This window comes from Rhinolophus sinicus, linkage group LG15 (genome assembly GCF_036562045.2).
Source record: "Rhinolophus sinicus isolate RSC01 linkage group LG15, ASM3656204v1, whole genome shotgun sequence".
Taxonomy (NCBI): Eukaryota; Metazoa; Chordata; class Mammalia; order Chiroptera; family Rhinolophidae; genus Rhinolophus; species Rhinolophus sinicus.
This window is the reverse complement of record NC_133764.1, coordinates 17,378,780-17,397,832: the sequence shown is the minus strand read 5'-3', so window position 1 is coordinate 17,397,832 and position 19,053 is coordinate 17,378,780. Positions and strand designations below refer to the sequence as shown.

The 19,053-nt window shown below is 51.2% G+C and overlaps 1 protein-coding gene across 20 annotated transcripts in view; it reads right to left on the bottom strand.

Annotated features, from left to right (window-relative positions):
- The window catches only part of MYO18A (myosin XVIIIA), a 92,750-nt gene that overhangs the window by 55,933 nt on the left and 17,764 nt on the right, over positions 1-19,053 (bottom strand). For 3 of the 20 annotated variants that reach the window (XM_074319874.1, XM_074319875.1, XM_074319876.1), the window contains exons 1-2: positions 5,802-5,917; positions 678-819 (exon numbers count right to left, since the gene is read on the bottom strand). The exons of 15 other annotated variants lie outside the window; for them this stretch is intronic. In XM_074319874.1, coding sequence (XP_074175975.1) covers positions 678-714 — 37 coding nt within the window. In that variant the 5' untranslated portion in view covers positions 715-819; positions 5,802-5,917. Of the gene's footprint in view, positions 1-677; positions 820-5,801; positions 5,918-19,053 lie in introns of those variants that run through there. 2 more of the 20 variants (XM_074319878.1, XM_074319877.1) reach the window with 2 other exon arrangements.

The following is a 19,053-nucleotide window of genomic DNA, read 5'->3' as shown; positions in this document are numbered from 1 at the left end:
CTCCAGTGGTTCGAGCTTGGGACCCCAAGCGTCTTATCCAAGTGGTGAGGCATTAGGGAAACACTGGCTGTCCCCACAAATGTCTGGGATACTAGGCCCAGCTCTGAGCTCAGCTCTGGATTTAGCCTGAGGCTGACTCACTACCCCCTCCCCCACCCAAAGGGCCCAGGCTGTTGTAGGTCATCGCCCAGCTGGGAACTGTGCACAGCACAAAGGCACGCCCAGGTCTGCAGCCTGAATCACCCTCTGGACCCAGACAGCCAGAAGGCCTGGTTCCTTCTTCTACCCTCCACAGCCCCCAGACTCAGTCCTGAAGCCTCAGATTAAGCCATTCCCAGCAGCCCCTCCACAGCAGCCCACATTCCCAGGGGTGAGTCAGAGCAGCAGAAGGGTGGCAAGGGTTAACGTAGAGGGGTACCAGTGGGACAAAAGGCAGCTCAGCTTACTGGAGGTGGAGCTCAGGGGAGGAGCATGACTGGGCACAGGGGCCCTGCCAGACAGAAGAGTGACATCACTGGCCCCCTGGTCATTCTCCCCAGCCCCCAAAGACACACACACACATGCCCCAGTCCATCTCTAGCTTCCAAAGCTCCCTGTCTGACAAGCCAGTCTCCTGCCTGCACACACCATGCCAAGCACATAGGAAAAGCATGAAGATTTTGAAATCCAACTTTCCTTTTGCTCCCAGAAGGCGAACCTTGATGAAAAGGCCATGGCGCCGAAAGTAGCCTGCACCTTGGGTCAGAGAAGAAACGGGGACGGGTAGGTCTCTCGGGGACTCGGAGTCTTCCTAAAGGCCAGGACCTGCCGGGACCAACACTGTGGGCAACAGGGGAAAGAAGGGATGGAGCAGAGGGGGTTACAAAGCTCAAAAGGTCAGAAAAGAGGTAAGGAATAAAACATCAGAGGAAAGAGAAGGCAAGGTGGGGTACAGGACGTAGAACTTCCTGCCCTTGGAAAGCTGTGTGCCCTTGAATAAGCCCCTCCACCTCTGTGTGCCTCTGAAGGACTCGAGTCGAGACAATGGCTGACGTCCTTTCTAAAACTGGCACCCTTGGAGTCTGGGTGGGGAAGAGGTACTCCAGCCCTTAATTCTGGGAATCAAAGTTCTGGGCCTGTGACCTGGGATGGGACTAAGGAAGAAGCTCCAGGACCCCAACAACTGCCTTCTACCTGCAACACATCATTACCTACCAGAGGCCAGAGGCTTGGAGAACTTAAAGCCACCCCATCTCTGGGTTAGAAACCAGAGCTGAGCCTGTAGAAAATCAACAGGCAGAAGGTACCGCAGCCCAAGGAGAGACTTCATCCAAAGAAGCCGTTCAATTAATTCAGTGGCGTGTAAGAACTGGTTCATTCTTATGATTGCTTACAATGAATTAACAGCGAAAAATGCAAAGAATTTTCTTTTGTTTTTAATGAGTTATTTTTAATTTCCTTTGTTGACTTTTCTATTTTATGATCCTGTTCATATGCTGCAGACTTGAAGTGTGTTTGTTTAATGAATTCATTGGTCCCTTGATCTCCTGCTCCGGTTTTCCTGCTGTCCAGGGAGGAGCCCATCCGCCCCAGGCTGAAAGGACACCACTCACACGCGGGCCGTTTCCCTGCATCAGCTGTTCCTTCTGAACACAAATGTGGGGCTCTCCCCAGAGGAAATTCTATCTGTGGCTTTTGTGCAGAATTGCCTGGAGAGTTCTTCTCTCTTCCATATCACTGGATTTTAACTAAGATTTGTTTAGGATTAAGAATAACCCATCTTTATCCAGTATAGAATAGGTAAGGGACTCAGTCTCAAAGATGGTGGCCATGTCTCCACTGCAGTCAGCCCCAGAGCTGGGGACGCATGATTTTTTCCGGAGCAAGGGTGCTTGGGAGCCAAGACCTCTCTTGCAGACCTGTACCCTCTCTAGGTAGTTCAGCCATTTCCAACAATATTAATTACTGACTAGGGAACACCGTCAATAATATGGGCCCTGTAAAAGTGTTTAGCATTCATTTTCGAGTATAAATCTTACAATGGCCTCATGACATGGGAATTATTGTTATTCCCATTGGACTGATGAGGAAAAAGACTTAGAAAGAGATTAAGTCACAAAGCTGCTAAGTGGTGGAGCTGGGATTTGAACGCAGGTCGCTCTGATGGCAAAGCCTGTGCTGCTGCTCCCTTAAGGGCAGGGTCAGAGGGGCGGAGTCATCTCTTAGTTGGGAACTCTGACTAATATTCTGCATCAGTGTCAAGGTTCAGGAGCTCTAGGTCAAGTCAAAGCACAGATTGATAGTGGGGTATTTACTAGGGTCCAACATGCCCCAACTGAGTTTATAGACTTGCAGTGGGAGACCCCACCATGATCCCGCCACTTGCGGAGGCTCTGGCCACCTCCTCCCTATCTGGCACTCTGGCCTCTTCCCTTGAGGAAGAAGGGAAGAGAAACGAATGCTCACGGAACACTTACTCTGAGCCAGGCACAGTGGTAGGCACTTCCTACTGTCTCTAGTGAATCCTCACAGCAACTCACTTTCTAGCTAAGGACATGGAGAGGGTGAGGTAGCTTACCGAGGGGCCCCCCAGCTGGTAAGTGGCCGCACTGGGATACACAACCAGGATGGATCGTGGTGAGCTGTTTTTGTGTCTATAACATTCCCTCGACTCTGATTTCCTCACAGGCAGGACTCTCATTTACTCATCAGACCGTGGGCACTTAATAAATGCTTGTTGCATGGTATTGCTGCAATGGGGGTTCTTTGTGCAAACCTCTTATTCCCGTCTGGTCTCTTCCTTCAGCTCTGAACTATGGAGAATAACACTTGCCCATCCCGATTCCCAGGGATGTGGGAAAAACAAGGGAGGTATATCTCTAAATTTGGTAACAATAAATAGATAGTAAACTCAGTGCCATGGGGTTGAGGGGAGGGCAGGGTCACTCTGTAATTGCTTAGTAGCTCTTTGTGGAGACACAATAGCCACAAAATGCATCATCTTCTGGCCTGGCCATCCCGTCCTCAGGAATGTATATGCAATGAGCTGACTTAAAGGAAAAAAGAGAAAGAAAAAAACAAACAAACCTACAAACCCCTGCAAAGACTTTTAAAGATACACTCTATATAACAGCCCCAAATTGGAAGCAACCCAAATGCCTAGAATTATGGTATTTCGATATAATGCACTGTCATGTTGCCATTTAAACTAACAAATATGTGGACAGTGTAACCAAATGGAAAACTCCACCTAAAATAACATCAATCAAAAAAACTAGAATCTAAATCGTACACAAACTGATCATTAATAGTCCTGTAAACTGTGTGAATTGGATATAATAGAGACACTTGGAATTTATATTGTTATATATTTGCTACTTACTGTTTATTTCTATTGTAAAGATGGCTAAATAGTCAATAAAAAAAGAAAATGCAGAGGAGATAACAGCTAAAAGCATTTGTTTCTTGAAGAGAAGAAATCTAAGAAACGTGCTGAGGGACCCATCTACACTCAGCCTCAGAAGGCTTCCAACACTCAGGGGGCTGGGCCAAGCTGGGTTTTACCCTTTGCATCACCAGCAAGGACCACCCACCCTTAATTTACAATCCTCTGAGCCCCTCACAGGAAGGATTGGGGGCACAAATGCTCCCAGGAGAATCATCCCACCCACCAGGCACTCCTCAGGCATGGAATGCCCAGCCTGGACAAAGGCGTCAAGGCCCACAGACTGTGAGCTCCCAAGGGCAGCAGGTGCCCTGAGACAGAGAGTGCCTAGAAAAGATCCCGTTGCCTGTGCCCAAGGGTCACGGCACATCTCCCCTCTGCCAACACTCGGGGCTTCTCTCATTTGGAGGAGAAAGAGGCCTGGCATTCTCTTCTGTCTCCTTTCCCATTCCGAGGTGCAGGGTGAGCCCCAGGAGACCCTCTCCCTGCCAGTCCTAACCTAGCACCAACTTATGTAAGGATTGGGGTGAGGGGAGGAGGAAGGTGCAGGGAAGAAATAGCAGTAACAAAAGGAATAACAGTCACCCGTATTGAGCATGTACTAAGTGCTTAGCCTGTTACATGTATCATCTCATTTCATCCCCACAACATCCCTCTGGAGTAGATACTAGTATGATTCTTACTTTACACATGAACAAAAAGAGGCTCAGTAATGACTTGCCCAAGGCCTCACAGCAGCAAGTGGCACTTTGGGACTCACACCCAGGTCTGCCCTCCAGCAAGAAGCTCCAAGGCTCACTTTAAGGGATGAAGCAGGCCCTGCCCCCACCTTCCGGTTCACTTGCACTGTTGCCCTTCCATGACATCACCTGCCAGAACGACAGCTTGGGTAGAAAGGACGGTTTCTATAGATGACCTGCCCCTCCACCTATACCCCAAACAAGCTTCACACGGAGCTGCTTGAGAGGAGCAGCGGCTCTGCAGGGAGTGGCCTGAAGGCCACGCTGCCAGGCAGAGGAAGGCGACAGGAGCCTGGCAGGGATACCCTGGCCCCTTTGGTCCAGCCTCCAGGGAACACCCTCCCCCACCCCAAGGTGGAACAGAAAACAGCCCAGAGTCTGCAGTCACTGCCACTGCCACCAGCCCTGCCAGCGCAGAGGAAGCAGGTACACTGGAATGGCTTCCTGCTGCTGTCACAGTTGCAAAGGGCTCCGGCTTCCTCCTCTAACGGCCAGACCTGCTGGAGGCCTCCCTACCCTGGGGACACACTCACTGTCCCTCTACAGGGTACTTTGCCATCTGCCCGGCCATCATGGCCCTGAATGTGCAACCTGGTGCTGGCGGCCTAGGGCCCCAGGGTGCGGCGGGGTGGGGAGTCAGCCAGACCAGGAAGCTTGCACTTCTCAGGGTGAGAAATCTCTCTGGCCCCACCCCCAGCGTGCCCACAAACCTTGACCCTGGTGCCAGCTTTGTGGGTGGGGTGGGGGCAGTCCTTGGGCACAGAGAGATACAAATGCTCCCGAGCCCATCTCAGTCTCTTGATACACCTCCACACCAGGCCAGCCCATCCACTCTGCCAGCTGCTGACACAAGTGAAAAGCTTACCCTTGGTGGCCAGGAGGGTGGCATTGGGGGAAACGGAACAGACTGGGAGGCAGCTATGTCTCTCCTCACTTGCTTTTTTAAGGAACTTACTCCTCTGGAGTAATCTCTGCTAAAAAAGAGACAGACTACAGAAGTCAGTCGGGGCATCCCCGAAATGCCATCTTGTGCCCCTTCCAAGTGTCTGAGCCACAGAAATGGAGGAAATGGTGCTGAGTCCACTCTTGGGGACAGTGAAAGAGGAGTCCCTGATACCTCCAAGGACCACCCCTCTCAAAACCCTCTCTCGTCTACCAGGAGGAAGAGGGGATAGAGGGCTATCCTGGCCACACAAAGCATGGACAAGACTTCCAAAGGCCTGGGAAGTGCTGGGGTTCTGGGTTCTGGAAGAAAATAGCATTCCAAGGAATGAAGGCCTTAAGCACTAATGGTGCGTGGGGAAGGTGTGTAACAGCCTGTGGGGAGGTTGATGCAGTCCTAGGACACTGAGGTTTAGGAGAGGGTGCCCACTTGGAAGCTCCCGAAGTCCTGAGTCAGCCCCAGGAGGCCTGGCCCCTCATTTCAGAGGAGTTGGGAGGCTGCCAGAGCTGGGTATTTCCCTCCCCACCAAGAGGCTCAGAGAAGAGCCCCAGGCCTGCCCTCCCTCTTCCCCCCCCCCCTCGCCACCTACTTCAGCCACATCTGGGTTAACAACAAATAGGCTCCTCCTTTCTTAAATGAGGAAACAGCACGAGGAGCCTGGGACTTCCAGGGTGGGAGTCAGAGGGACACTCACCCGCATGGCCTGGCCGGGAGCAGCCCAGAGCAAGGAGTCGCTTCTCCGATGCTGCTCCGCTAGCAGCTCAAAATAGCACCGGCTGCAGCCCCGCCCCTGTTCCCCTCCCTCTCCTCAGGCCCCTCCCGTCGGGAGCTGCCCAGCCCGGGCCTGAGCCAGTTGGAGAGAGTGAGTGGCCTGGAGAACTGCGGGTACCAGGTATGGTGCCAGGAGAAAAAGGGTGATACCGAGAGGGGGTTACAGCTGGGAAGGGGAAGAGAAGGCTCTCAGAGTAAGGGCATGGGAGTGAGGCAGGCGGGGTTGGAGGGTTAGGGGCAAGGGACAGGGAGGGTGGCACTTTCCTACTGACACACACCCAAGCTCCGACAGCTGAGCTGATATGGCCCCTAAAAATAGCAGAGGAATTTGAGACCTGCAGCCCCCGGCCCCACAGGCCAGGATTGAGACAAGCACAATACGTTCACGTAGGCATTTTCTCTCTCTCTCTCTCTCTCTCTCTCTCTCTCTCTCTCTCTCTCTCTCTCTCTCTCTCTTTCTCTCTCACACACACGAACACTCAATCACAGCACAGTGTTCTTGAGAACACACAAACCACAGGGTCACCCCAGCCATCTAATTACTGCGGCAGAGGCCAAGACAACCACTAGCGTCACATCCAATACAACATGCAGAGCCCACGGTGCCGAGAAACAGCCCCACAGCAGGAGGGGAGACCCGCACTGTCCGTCTGAGGCCCACTGTTGCTGCCTCGCGGTAACACACACACTGGGCACATGCATGGAATCAGCTGTACTCCGTGTATACAGTCCTCTCCCCACACAGCCAGTGACTGCGCAGGCACAGAGGAGGGTGGGGTAGGTGGGGGGGGGAGGGTGGGCCTTGGCTTTGAAGACACAGGAAATTGTGGGTGTCAGGCCAATGAGGAAGGGCTGTCTGTAAAAAGCCAGGGCTCCTCATGAAGAGACACCATGGCACAGCTGTCCAGTTAGCACCACAGGATGCCCAGAGCTGGGCTGGGGATGCCCGAGAGGCTGAAATGGGAGGTGGGAGCAGGTGAGGAGCCAAAAGACAGGCCTTTTGAAGCTGTCAGCTCTGCAGAAAAAAAGAAACAATCACTGCCTGCCTCTTCCTCTACAGGAAAAAAAAAAAAAATTTTAAAGGGTGGCGTGGGGGTAGTGCTAGGAAGCCCTGGAGCAGAGCTGTCTCCTAACCAGGGTGACTAGAGACCCCAGGCCTCTTACCCAGGCCAGTCCTGCGAGTCCAGTGAGTCCTGTAAACAGGGGTCCTGTGAAAAGGTTGTTAAACGCTGCCTGAGAGGATAAAAGCCCAGCTCTGCCTCCCACCTACCACTCACTACAAGCACAGCTACACACGGCCATTCGGATACTGGGCTCGCATCTCTGCTTTCTAGGGAGTGGTGTGTCTTCCCGGAGAGATGCTCTGCCCCTTCTGGGGTCCATTCTGTGTTACGGGTGCTTTCTTGACACAATGGTGCCAACCTCGGCTGCACACTGAAAATTTAAAGTCCCCTGGACTTTAAAAATACTGATGCCTAGGTCCCCCACCCCTTACTGATTTAATTGGTCTGGGAGGGTGGTCTGGGCCCTGGGATATTTTGAAGCCTCCTAAGGTGATTCTTACATACAGCCAAGGCTCGACTAGAAGGCCAGCATAAGGCCTAGTGCTGAGGTGCCCATCTGTTCCATCAATGAGTGAGTCCGTGAATGAATGAATGAATGAATGAATGAATAACTTAGCTGTGTGGCCGTGGGCAGATGACTGAAATGTCCCTCATCTGTAAAATGAGGGTTATGCTGCACTGACTCTTACACAGTTAATTTGACATTGGTGAAAGCTCAGTGAGTGAATGGGCTTTGGTTCTCAAAGTGGGGTCCCCACACCTGCAGTGTCAGCGTCACCCAGGAACTTACCAGAAATGAAAATTCTAGGGCCCCTCTCCAGACCCACTGAATCAGAAACTCTGGACACGGGGCCAGCATCTTTGTTTTAACCAGGCGTCTAGGTGATTCTGAGAACCACTGCTTTAAAGGACTCATTCATGGAGTACCACTGCCTGGTTCAACCTTGGCTCTTCCATCCAGTAAACTATACAGCTTAACCCTGTACCTCAATTTCTTCACCTGTACAATGGGGGAAATAATATTGTGTCTGCCAAGTAGGGTCATTGCAGGGGTTAAATGGATTAGTACTTGCAAAGCTCTAAGAACCGTATCCAGCAGGTAAGTTTTCAGGAAGTTTTAACTGATTAGTATCTATCTGTGATCATTAGACAGGCAAATGAGGCATCAATAAGCAAAATCACAGGTAACTGAAGCCGACCCCTTTTAGGGACAATATCTTTTCTCTGTTAAGTATTTTTCTAAATTGTATTGCTATTTACAATCATAAAAATAACAAACATTTCATTGACTCTCTTAAGGAAAACACTCTGAACTCCTCTCAAACGTCTCAAACTCTGAGCTTTCCCTCTTGAGCCCAATTGTTTCTACTCCTTCCTGTACTGAATGACTGTAATGACTCCTCACTTCCTAGCCTGGCTTCTGCCCCGACCCCCTGACACCCCAGCCACTCCCAAAGTGCACCAGCCCCATCTAGGCGCCACAGGCAACATGAAGCCTCGCTATGTGCCCATGTTAGGAAGGCCAAACACCCATGGTGTGTGTATATCTGCTTCTTAGTTCTTTTGTCCCCTACCCCATCAGGCCGTCAGCTGTCGCTCGGCCTGTCAGCATGCCTATCTCCGGCAGTCTCACTTCCTTCTAATATGCTCTTTCTGCCAAAGGTTAGAAAAGCAGATAACCAAGCCTGAGAACAGAGTCCAGAGCAGAACAAGTGGGCAGACTCTGCTATAAGTGAAAGGCCTGGGTTTCCACATGCAGACTTGGCCTCTATTTTGGCTGCTCAAGGGCCTTCTTAGGCACACCTGCCATTCAGCAGTTCTCTAGAAGATGACTTCTGGGTGACTGAGGTGTCACTGTATCTGCAGTCTTGCTCTAAACTACTAGTAACCATGTGTTCATCCACTCCTCTTTTCTCTTCCGGATGACTAGATCCTGTCAATTCTTTCTCTGAGAAGATTGGCGTCACTGATGGAGAGCATCTCAAGTCAGTTTCACTTTCCTTAGTAAAAAGGGCGGGCCTTCAAAGGGGAAACTAGAGGCTCTGGCAACCGTCTCAGCTTCACAAACAACCACAACCAGTCCCTCTGTGCTCAAAGTCAGTGCTGTCTCAGGGCCTGGTCCAGGTCTTCAATAAGCTTAACCGATGCTTCTGGGGGGCCATGAAGTCACACCCACAGCCAGCCAGACCACCCGCAGGCCCTCTGGCCTGCCTCCAGGACGGCCATAACTTGGCCCCTCCTTGCACTTCACTTTTATTTTTCTATCTCCTTCTTCCCAGACCACCTGGCTCTCACTCTCTCAGGCAGATCTTCCCAGTTCCCAGAGCCTTGACTTATGAATGCCTCTTCACCAGTCCCCCTCTACCTTCCCAACCTTTCCCATCTCTTGAGGTCTATCTGGAGTCCCATCTCCTTTATGAAGCCTTCCTTGAACTCCAAGGCCTGCGTGGTAATGTAGTGCAAAAGCACGGAGTCACCTGGGTCTGAACCCCAGCTCGGCCTTTCTTGCTGTCTGACCTAAGGGAAAGTTACTCAACTTCTTCAAGTTTCCACTTTTGGAGGGTAGGGTTTTGAGAATTTTAAAAGAAAGTACATATAAAGCACCAGGCAAACTGTAGGTAGTGATTAAATTATAATTAAAAATCACACAAAGCAATATTATAGAAATGTACACTTGAAACCTATATAATTTTACTAACAAATGTCACCCCAATAAAAGTAATAAAGATTAAAAAACCCCACAGCACTCCCTGTCTATATCTAAATATCACCACATACACATGGTGGGTGGTTCTTGATCATGTCTATTAAATACAGTGGAGTCACATACTACATGGGATTAGAGTCTAAAGTCGGCATGGAAGGCAAAAATAAAATATAATCAAAATTACTCTTAAAAGTCCCTTAAATTGTTCACAAAGTATAGAACACATGGTTTTGTATGTACTATTATATATAATATATCCACATACAAGCATAATGTATACATTCAAGAACAGCTTGACTAAAATAAACAAAATACAAGGCTTACTGTTTTAGGCTACAGTAATATAGTTTCTTACACAACCATATAGTTGAATTTGTAATAGTTTAATGTGCATATGCCACGACTACACAGCATAAACTAATGTTTTGATAGTAATCTATTTGTGTCCTATGTTTAAGCCTTCTTTCCCTGGACAGAAAGGACGATTTCCTGCTTCTTTTAGATCCCATCCCACTCCCCAACACCAGGCACATAGTAGGTGTTCAAATCCATTGGATTTAACTAACTGATCTGAAAGATACAGACGATAAGCAGGGTGGAATAGAATGGAGAACAAAGGGATATCCAGATAGAGTAACAACAACTACTCTGCTCTCCCATGTTGATGGTGAAAGGTCCTTGGCTCTGGTTGGGGCACTGAGTCAGGCAGAGTGGCTAAGGAGAGCTGGGGGCAGGCTAGACAGGGCCCTGAGGAGTGAAAGAAGTCTTTCACTTATTCAACTAGCAGTGGTGTGTAGTACCTCAAGGTGAACACTGTGGGGAAGCACAATGCCTGCTTCTTTTTTAGTCTCCTCACCAGGAGACTGGGAGCTTCAAGAGGCTGGTTTAGAGGGAGACAGTTTGGAAAACATGAGATTGCAGTTCTAATTAACATCTTAACAAAAGAATACTCCTCTGACCCTATTTATTTCACTAATTCCCCATTAAATCAAAAGTCCTTTTTTCTTTTTTAAAAAAGCCTATAAACACTGTTTCCCTAAATGTATACTAATTGTATGGGGCTTGTATTATTACTAATTTGCAATGTATAAAATGTCTCTAACAGAATGTTTAGGGAAGTTGGGGGCGGGGTGTCCTGTTTTAAGCACTCAGCTCTCAGGGCTGGGGAGGGCCTGGAGCACTCACACTTCCTAGGGTAGGAGGGCTCCCCACTACTATGGTGACAGATGCTTTTTCTCAGCACCAGTGCCTTCTTTCCCTCTCTTGGGAAGGATTATCCTGTATTCCTTATTTGTTTATTTATTGGTGTGCAACAAATGTCTTATCTTTTATGAAGTGCCAATTTTAGACGACAGTGACTGGCACCCTTTGAGGTACCAAATTTATTTTTGAAATTTTACTGGGCATTGATGAGCAGTGGGTACCAAAGTGTGAGAGGACAGACGACCCCCTTGAAGAAGCCTAGGGATGGCGGCAGGAAGGGGATGAAAGGCTAAGTAAGAGGAAACCTGCCTCGGTGAAAGGTGAACGCCCAGGACTGGGCAGTCCAGGGCTGGGCCCCGACGCTCCGGCCCTGGGCACTGATCGGCACTGGCGGGAGCCCACTCTGCTCCAGGCCCACACTGCTGCCAGTGCTTCCCGGTCCCGCCCAACGGCTGGCACAGGGGCGGGGCCGGGGGCGGGGCCAGGCCCGGCACATGCGCCGGAACCCCGCGATGCACCCGCCCTGCAGCGCCACTGAAGCCCAGCAGAGGGCGGCCGCCCCCTTCTCACAGGTCCCCCGGCGCAGAGGCCGCAGGATTTTACCTCCGAAGAGCTGGCCTCCCAGTCCCGCCCCCAAGAGGCGTCCCCCGAGAGCTCGAGGCTGAGGGGGCTGTGGCGGCAAGATGGCCTCTCGCCTTACCCTGGAGTGACAGGGCAAGAAGAGGCAAGGATGAGCTCGGCAAAGACTTTGCTTTTATCACTGCTCCATCCCCAAAGCCCAAAACAGTCCCTTCAGGTACAAGGCACTCAAGTGCTTATGGGTGAAATAAAATGGATGAGTGGATGCCTACATGAATAAACAGAAGACTCCCGGGACGCCTTGAACCTGTGTGGTGGGCAGAGGTCTGGGACAAGCAATCCGGGAGGGCCCCAGATCACTGCCCCAGAGGTGGTCACTGAGACTTAGGGCTCTGCAATCCCCCAGCCCCTGCCCTGGAACACTCAAAGGTCTGCTCAGAGTCTAGTGACACCACACCATCCCATGGGCACAGAGCCCAAGCAGGGATATCTGGGCTTGTCAGCTCTGCTGAGACCAGGCGTCTGTCCCCTCACAGTTAGGTCCTGGCTGCCTTCAGGGACCACCTGACCGGTGGCTCCAGTCCGGCGGCTGCTCCCTGAGGACACTTCAGCTCCTGGGGATTTCCTCATGGCCCTTGGGGATTTCCAAACTGCCTCTGCTTCCTCAAGCGCCCACAAGGCCCAAAGCCAAGGGCCAGCCTTGAAGATGTTTTCCCCAAATTCTCCATATCCTTGGCCAAAATCCCACCAAGACTTGGGTCACTTCTGAGTCTACTAAATGCACCACAGACATGATATTCCTATCCCCACCCCCGCTGGCAGACATGAGGGACTAAGCATAATGAAGTATTGTTCTCTTTTTCACATAAAGACAACTCTTTTCTATTTCCACAGAAGAAAAAAAGGAAACCCAGCTGAAGGGTCAGCCACACCAATTTATATAAAATATCAGTAAGGTCTTCCAGGGTGTGAGAATTGGGAGTCCCATCGTGCTTATTCTCAAAGTCGGAGGCTCCTTGAGATAAGCCTCAGTTTTCTCCAAACATGGGACATTCAATAAGTGTTTGAAGATCTGTGTGTGTTCACCTCTGGAGGCCCCTATTGGGCCTGTTTTTAGAAATCTTTGAAGTAAAAATACAGCACAAACCCAATCTCCATAGAAGCAGGAAGGAAGCAGCAAAAGCTTCTACTTTTCCTACCAACCCACCACCTCCGCATGAACAGCCCTGGCCAAATCCACTGGGGCATGTGAGCACCTGTGTTACAAAACTGGGCAGAAAACATGCTTGGCGAGTGGGGAAGCACTGCCCCAGTTGTGATGGCACACAGCCACGGACCTGTTGGCTCTGGGGCATCAGGATTCCAGAACTGGTAAAGTACAGAAGTTGCCAAAGAGGACAAGGCTTCCTTCGTGAAAGGAAGGGAAAATGCCACCATCCCCAGCCTCACCAGGGGGACTGCACAAGGAGACAAGCTTCCAAGAGCACCTCATCGTGTCTGAGCGCTGTGTAGAGAGAGCTACACTGTTCAACATGGTAGCCAGTAGCCATGTGTGGGTATTGAAACTGAAGGTAAATAGAAACAATGGAGCACTTCTGATTAAATTAAACTCAAATAACATTCAAAATTCAGTGCCTCAGTCACACTGGCCACATTTCAAGGGCTCAATAGCCACACGTGGCTAATGGCTACTAAGTTAGAAAGCACAGACTGTAGAACATTTCCATTGTTGCAGAATTCCATCTGGCCTAGAAGATGCCCCTTTTAGCTTGGGCTGGTCATCCTTGCCAGAGACGCCTTCAGCTGTTGCCCCTGACTACCTGTTGTTTTCTCTCACCCCCATCCCACAGTCTCCTGTCCCCATGTGCCTGGCCTTGACCCCTAGGCCTCAGAAAGAAGTGGGAGAGGGGACAGTCACCACAAGTTAACACCCAGCCTGAGAACAGAAGCCTGGGACGCAGAGGGGCTGAAAAGGCAAGGCTGAATGGAAGCCAGCCCCCACCCCAAGGCATCCCAGGCTTGGGAGAAAGCCCCTCAGTGCCACACAATCGTTCCTTGTTTCTGCAGCGTCTGGACCATGCATGGGTTAGACATCTGGAATGTAGTGGCCTGAGGGCTTCCCCACATCACCGCTGCTGGATTCATCTGATGTTAGTGCTACCAGAGAGAGAAGTCCCAGCAGAACCCTGAACGTTCAAGGGCAAATAAGGCCAATGAAGCCTTGTCCTGAGTAGTATGCCCAGCAGTTCTGCCATGGGGCACTGGGGGCCATCACTGGACACCCCACTGTGTCGCCAGCTGGATGAACCAAATGAGGAAGAGGGGCCAGAGGATACAATGGAGAAAGGACTTTGGGGCATGCTTCTCATGCTAGAGAGGTTCATACAAGCTCCCGCAGCCCTGGATCCACTAGGGAACAGGGTATAGATCTGACCACTATCACATTCTATCACAGGCACTTAATTTAAAATGTTTTGCTACAGTGATTGGAAAATCCAGTGGGAGAGTCTGGGCAAGCTCATACGTGTGATAGAAGGAGCGGAGAACAGACCTGGGCAACTGGCAGGTTGGGGCTGCCTCTGCGTTCTGTGCCTCCATTCCTGCCTAGCCTGAATCCAGATGGGCTATCAGAGGTAAGATAGGCATGAAGAAACAAAATTAATAGTAGAAAGACCACCCAAATGTAGAGTTTGTTTGTTCAACAAGAACACAAATAGGTAGAAAGAAGCCTGGTATTCCAAAGGTTACTTGGCATCAGCCAAGGATTTGACTGGAGGAAGTCACAGGAAAAGTAGCACAATTTTAAAAACTGGCATCAAACTACAGACTAGACTGAGCCCAGGGCAAAACAATCCCACTCTGAGGTTACCCTGTGACCCTGAGTAAGCGTGGGGACCCATCCTGGGCCTTATTTCCCTGTCTCCACCTAGAAGGCCCGTAGGCCCAAAGCACCACACGGGGGCCAAGAGTAAAGCCCTGGGCAGAGCTGAGTCATGAACGGGCCTGTGGCATTCCTGTGGGCGAATGACCCATCAAGCTCGCAGGTACCAAGCGCTGCTGCCCCACAGTCAGAGAGAGATTAATGCCCATGATTATGACAATGCTATTCTAAGTGATTTATATGTATTGATTCATTTAATCCTCAAAACCACTTTACAAGGAAAGTACTATTATTATTCTTGTTTTACAGATGAGGAAAGTGAGGCACAGAGAAATTGAATAATATGCCCAAGGCCACTGGCTAGTAAGCAGCAGAGCCGGGATTTGAACCCAAGCAGTCTAGCTCCAGAGTCTATGCTGTATGTACCCAATATATTAATCATACATACAGAATCATATGAATTCCCGATGTGTGGGCCCTTCTGCCCAGGTTGCCTTCCTCCTTCTTCCCTCCCCAAAATGAGCTGAAAGCAGTTCCTACAGCCCAAACCAGCCCTTCTACTCAACTTCATATTTGCCAAACTTCTGTTTCTACAGCAACAATAAAAGCTGCAATTTTGGGATTTTGAAGAGAATGAGTGGAGAGGGAGGGTAGGGGACTCTTCACAGCAGGAGTCCCTCTTTCAGAGGCACAGAAGAGAGACCTCAAAAGCAGGGGTCTAAGGAAGACACAAGAGCTGGGGGTCCCTGATAAAAGCCAGAAAATTCTGCCTTCCCCAACCCAGAGACGAGGTCCTCTAGTCTGAGGTGAGCCTTCCTCTGGACAGAGAACGTGAGGGCTGGTTAGGATTGGAAGCTGATGGCAGAAATGCTTTGGAAAGGTCTGGGAGAAAAGGACAACCCAGGCTAAGTTCTGCTGTGTGTGTGTGTGTGTGTGTGTGTGTGTGTGTGTGTGTGTGAGTGACGCAAGTCATTTCCAAGCTGGGTGTCCCATCACAGAGCCTGGTTCTGCTATCGAGGTCAGGGCCAAGTAATGATGGGTGGGGGCAGGGACTGCCAAGCCGCCCTGGAGGAGGAACGCAGACAGACGGACAGGCCTTCTGGGGGTGGAGGTTCACATCCTACCAGGCAGGGCGGGGTGGTCAGGCTGAGACCCCTCACCTTCCCCAAACCTAGGCCTCATGCCTGCCTGCTGCCCCCAATCTCACCTAAACGAGAAACTCCTGACATCGTCCAGGATTCCTAAGGCCAGAATCAGGATCACTGCAGACTTCCCATGCAGTGGAGACTCTGCCCAGAAAAGCCAAGTGCTAAGGGCAACAGGCATGTTTGCTGGTCACTTGATTCTGGGAAGACAGCACACATTCGTCCCCAGGACTTCTCAGGCAGTTGGCCCACTTTCCCTCTTGCCTCTATTCATCCTGATGCCTTCCCAAGGGAGGGGGGACCTCACCCTGTGCCTGTGTGTCCTTTAGGTAACCTAGGCTACCTGCAGCAGAGGATGCAAGGCTGTGCCAAGCCCAGTACAGGCTGGATCCCCAGTGCCTGAAAAGCCAGGCCTACAGGCTCCTTCAGTCTGGACAGCTCTGGGAAGGGCGAGGTAAAAGGTGCCAGCCCACTTGGGGAGGAAACCTTTCACTGTCTGAAGCCAGCACTTCTGCAATCAGCTCCACCACCAAACCAGTCCACAGATGAGGGAGGCAGGGTTGGGAGGGGCCGGATGCAGGATGCAGGCCCCCAGCAGGAAGAACCAACGCAAGGAGATATTATCAGACCCTTGCCCTCACCACCTCCCTGGAAGGCACCAGACACTTTCCCCTGGATGTGATGGGGCTGGGCATGAAACTGGGTGTCACAGAGCCATGCCTGTCTCGTGCTGCCTGACAGTGCCATCACTGCTTGGCTTCTCGCCCATGCCACCCTGAGCTGAGATCTATCTTTTGGCAGATGTCTTCTGTTCTAGAGAAAGCACAGGCTTCCTGATCACAGGAATGACATCTTCAGCCTTTCTCCTCCACGGAACCAATCCCACAGTATGACAGGTGCTCTTCAAGGTCCCCTGACATCCCGCCTTGATTGTGCCAAGATGCCGGGGCCATCTGCACCTGGCCTTCCCTACAGCCCAGACCATATCCCCTCCCCACGCCAACCTACCCCCGCCCTCTTTTGCCCAGAGCCAGGGGCAGTCTCAGTCCTGCTACCAGGGAAAAGAGCCCAGGAAGTGCCCTGTGAGACATCTCCCTCCCTGTGTGTACCCTGCCTGCCACAGGGCCTGGCAGCAAGAGAAGCTGGGGAGGGAGAAAGGAAGTGAGTCAGGTCCTTGCAGAAATGGGAATGGGAGGGAGGAGCCAGCAGAATTGAGATCAGGAGGCAAAGGGCACAGGGGCCGGAAAGGTCACTAAGAAAAGGAACCAGGCCCTAGAGGTGTTGTGGGGCCCACAGAGTGGAGGACAGATATAGGTGACAAACTCAGCAGTGCGGATCCCACCAAGGCTGGGTGGCCCCCAAAGGCCAGAGAACCTGGCAGGCACAGCCCCACCTGAGGATGGAATCTGAGGCTGTTCCCCTCCATGACTCACGAATGGCTGGAGGAAGTAAGTCCTGTGGGATATGGTCACAGCCACATTCTCTGCTCACTGAGGTGGTGTCTCTGGTCCCCAAGGCCTCTCACTGCCTCTCCTGAGCCCCACAGCTCCAGAAGCCCAGGTTACCCCTGGCCTGGCCCAATGGGGAGACAGACGTTTGCGTCTCCCAGAGGGTAGGAACTGAGTTCAGCCAGGAGCTGTCCCCAGGCTCCAGCTGGAATCTGTTGCTCTGACTGGGGAAAATCCTTGCTGTGAAAATTCCCAGCCTGCCGACATTCCAGCATGCAGGCAACCCAGGGAAAGCAGCAGAAGGGAAGAGGAAGCTTTGAACCCTGCTGGGACACATTCCACCCCCTCAGAGACCTGCAGCCAGTAAGACAGGCACATTCTTCCAAGGTCCCCTGGGGGATCTCAGGCAACAAACCTCAGGCAACTTACTTAACCTTAACCTTTCTGTAATCCAGTTCTCCAGGGCCGGACACCGTGTGACCTGACGTAACCCTGAATCTGCTTCTCACCCAAACCTGGTGCCTTCCTGGGGCTCCCGTGCAGAGGGAGGCCATTCCCAGTACCGTCCTCCCAGGGCTCCTTCCCCTGGCTCCGACTTCTGGCTGCCTAGAGCCCATCTCTCCTCCACTCCTGTGGGAGATGCTGAGTTGACCAGGGACACAAGAAACAGAGTCAGGGTGTGGAGGCAGGAATGGGAAGGTTCTAGGAACCCAAACTCATCTAAACAAGGAAAACCGGACAGAGAATGGGAAACCAGTCCTTCAACAAATATCCCCTGGTCTCCGGAAGCTCTCCAACACTGGAGAAACAAGAAGATAACTAATTAATTACAACCTGTGCTATGAAGGTGAACGATGGGGCGCTGCCAGGGTGCAGACCTGACATGGTCTGAGAGCATCAGGGAAGGCTTCGCTGAGGAAGTGATATGAGTATGAGTGCCTGAGGGTGGGCAGGGAAAAGCATTACAGACTAAAGGAACAGCAGGCACTCAATGGTAGAAGCAAAGGAGAACTCTGCATTGCACACCCACTACCTGCTAGGCACTTTGCCAGGCCATGCTTCTCACCTCCCACCCCGCGTGTACACAACGAAATAACAGTGCTTGCCCCTGTGCTACAGAAGAGGACCTGTTCTTGGTCAGAGGTGACAATCGGGGATCCTGCCACCCCAAATGCTGCGGAGGTCAGCACTAGCATGTCAGTAAAGGGCCAAAAAGGTGATGGGGGCAACATCCTTGCCCTCTAGGATCTCACCTGGGAGATGTGTAAGGGGCAAAAGTGCACTCCACACCCCCCCCCCCGCTGGGGGACCACACCCATCACTGCCAAGACAGATGCTGCTTCTCTTCCTAAAGCTTCCCCCAGCCACGCTTTCCAGCACCTCTCCCAGCTCCCACAAGATTAAATCCCGCCTGCTGCCCCTGGGGCTCACTTCCTCTGGCTAGTCTGAGAGTAAGGGTCACGCCTTCCGTGGTTCACAGTCCAAAGAGCAAGGGTGGCCAGTCGCTCTGGCTTCCCCATCCCTTCTGGAGAAGAGGCTTCTAGGGCAGCAGGAATCAGAAGGGCCCAGGCCTGGGCTGGCCAGCGGATGTATAAGGACATCCAGACGTTGCCTTCCCCCACCCTATACAGCAGTTCCTCCAATAACAAATAACGTCATTTCGTTCAACATCATTTCACTATGATGTTGATGAGATGCCGTAGGAACTTCACTCTTGCTTATTAGCCTATTGTAAAATTGGTTTCGTTATACGCTGTCTTGTCACGGTTCTGAGAACCTATTGATGAAATTAAGTGAGGACTTACTGTAGGGTACACGGGTGAAGAGCAAGGAGCCGATGCCCTGAGGTGAAACCCTGACAAGTCATTTGATAGCCTTGCAACCTTAGGCAACTTACTTAACCTTAACCTCTCTGTAATCCAGTACCTCATCGCGGAAGTAGAGATGATTATAATACCTACTTCAGAGGGTTGTTGGGAAGATTAGATGAGTTCGTATATATAAAACACCGAGAACAGCGCCTAATGTATAGTGAACGCTAGCCACCGTCCTCATCCTTGCTATTGTTTTTCATGCCTTCCCTTCAAGGCATTTCCGTTCAGCTGAATCTTTCTCAGATCACTTAAATAACACTTAGGGAGCATGTAT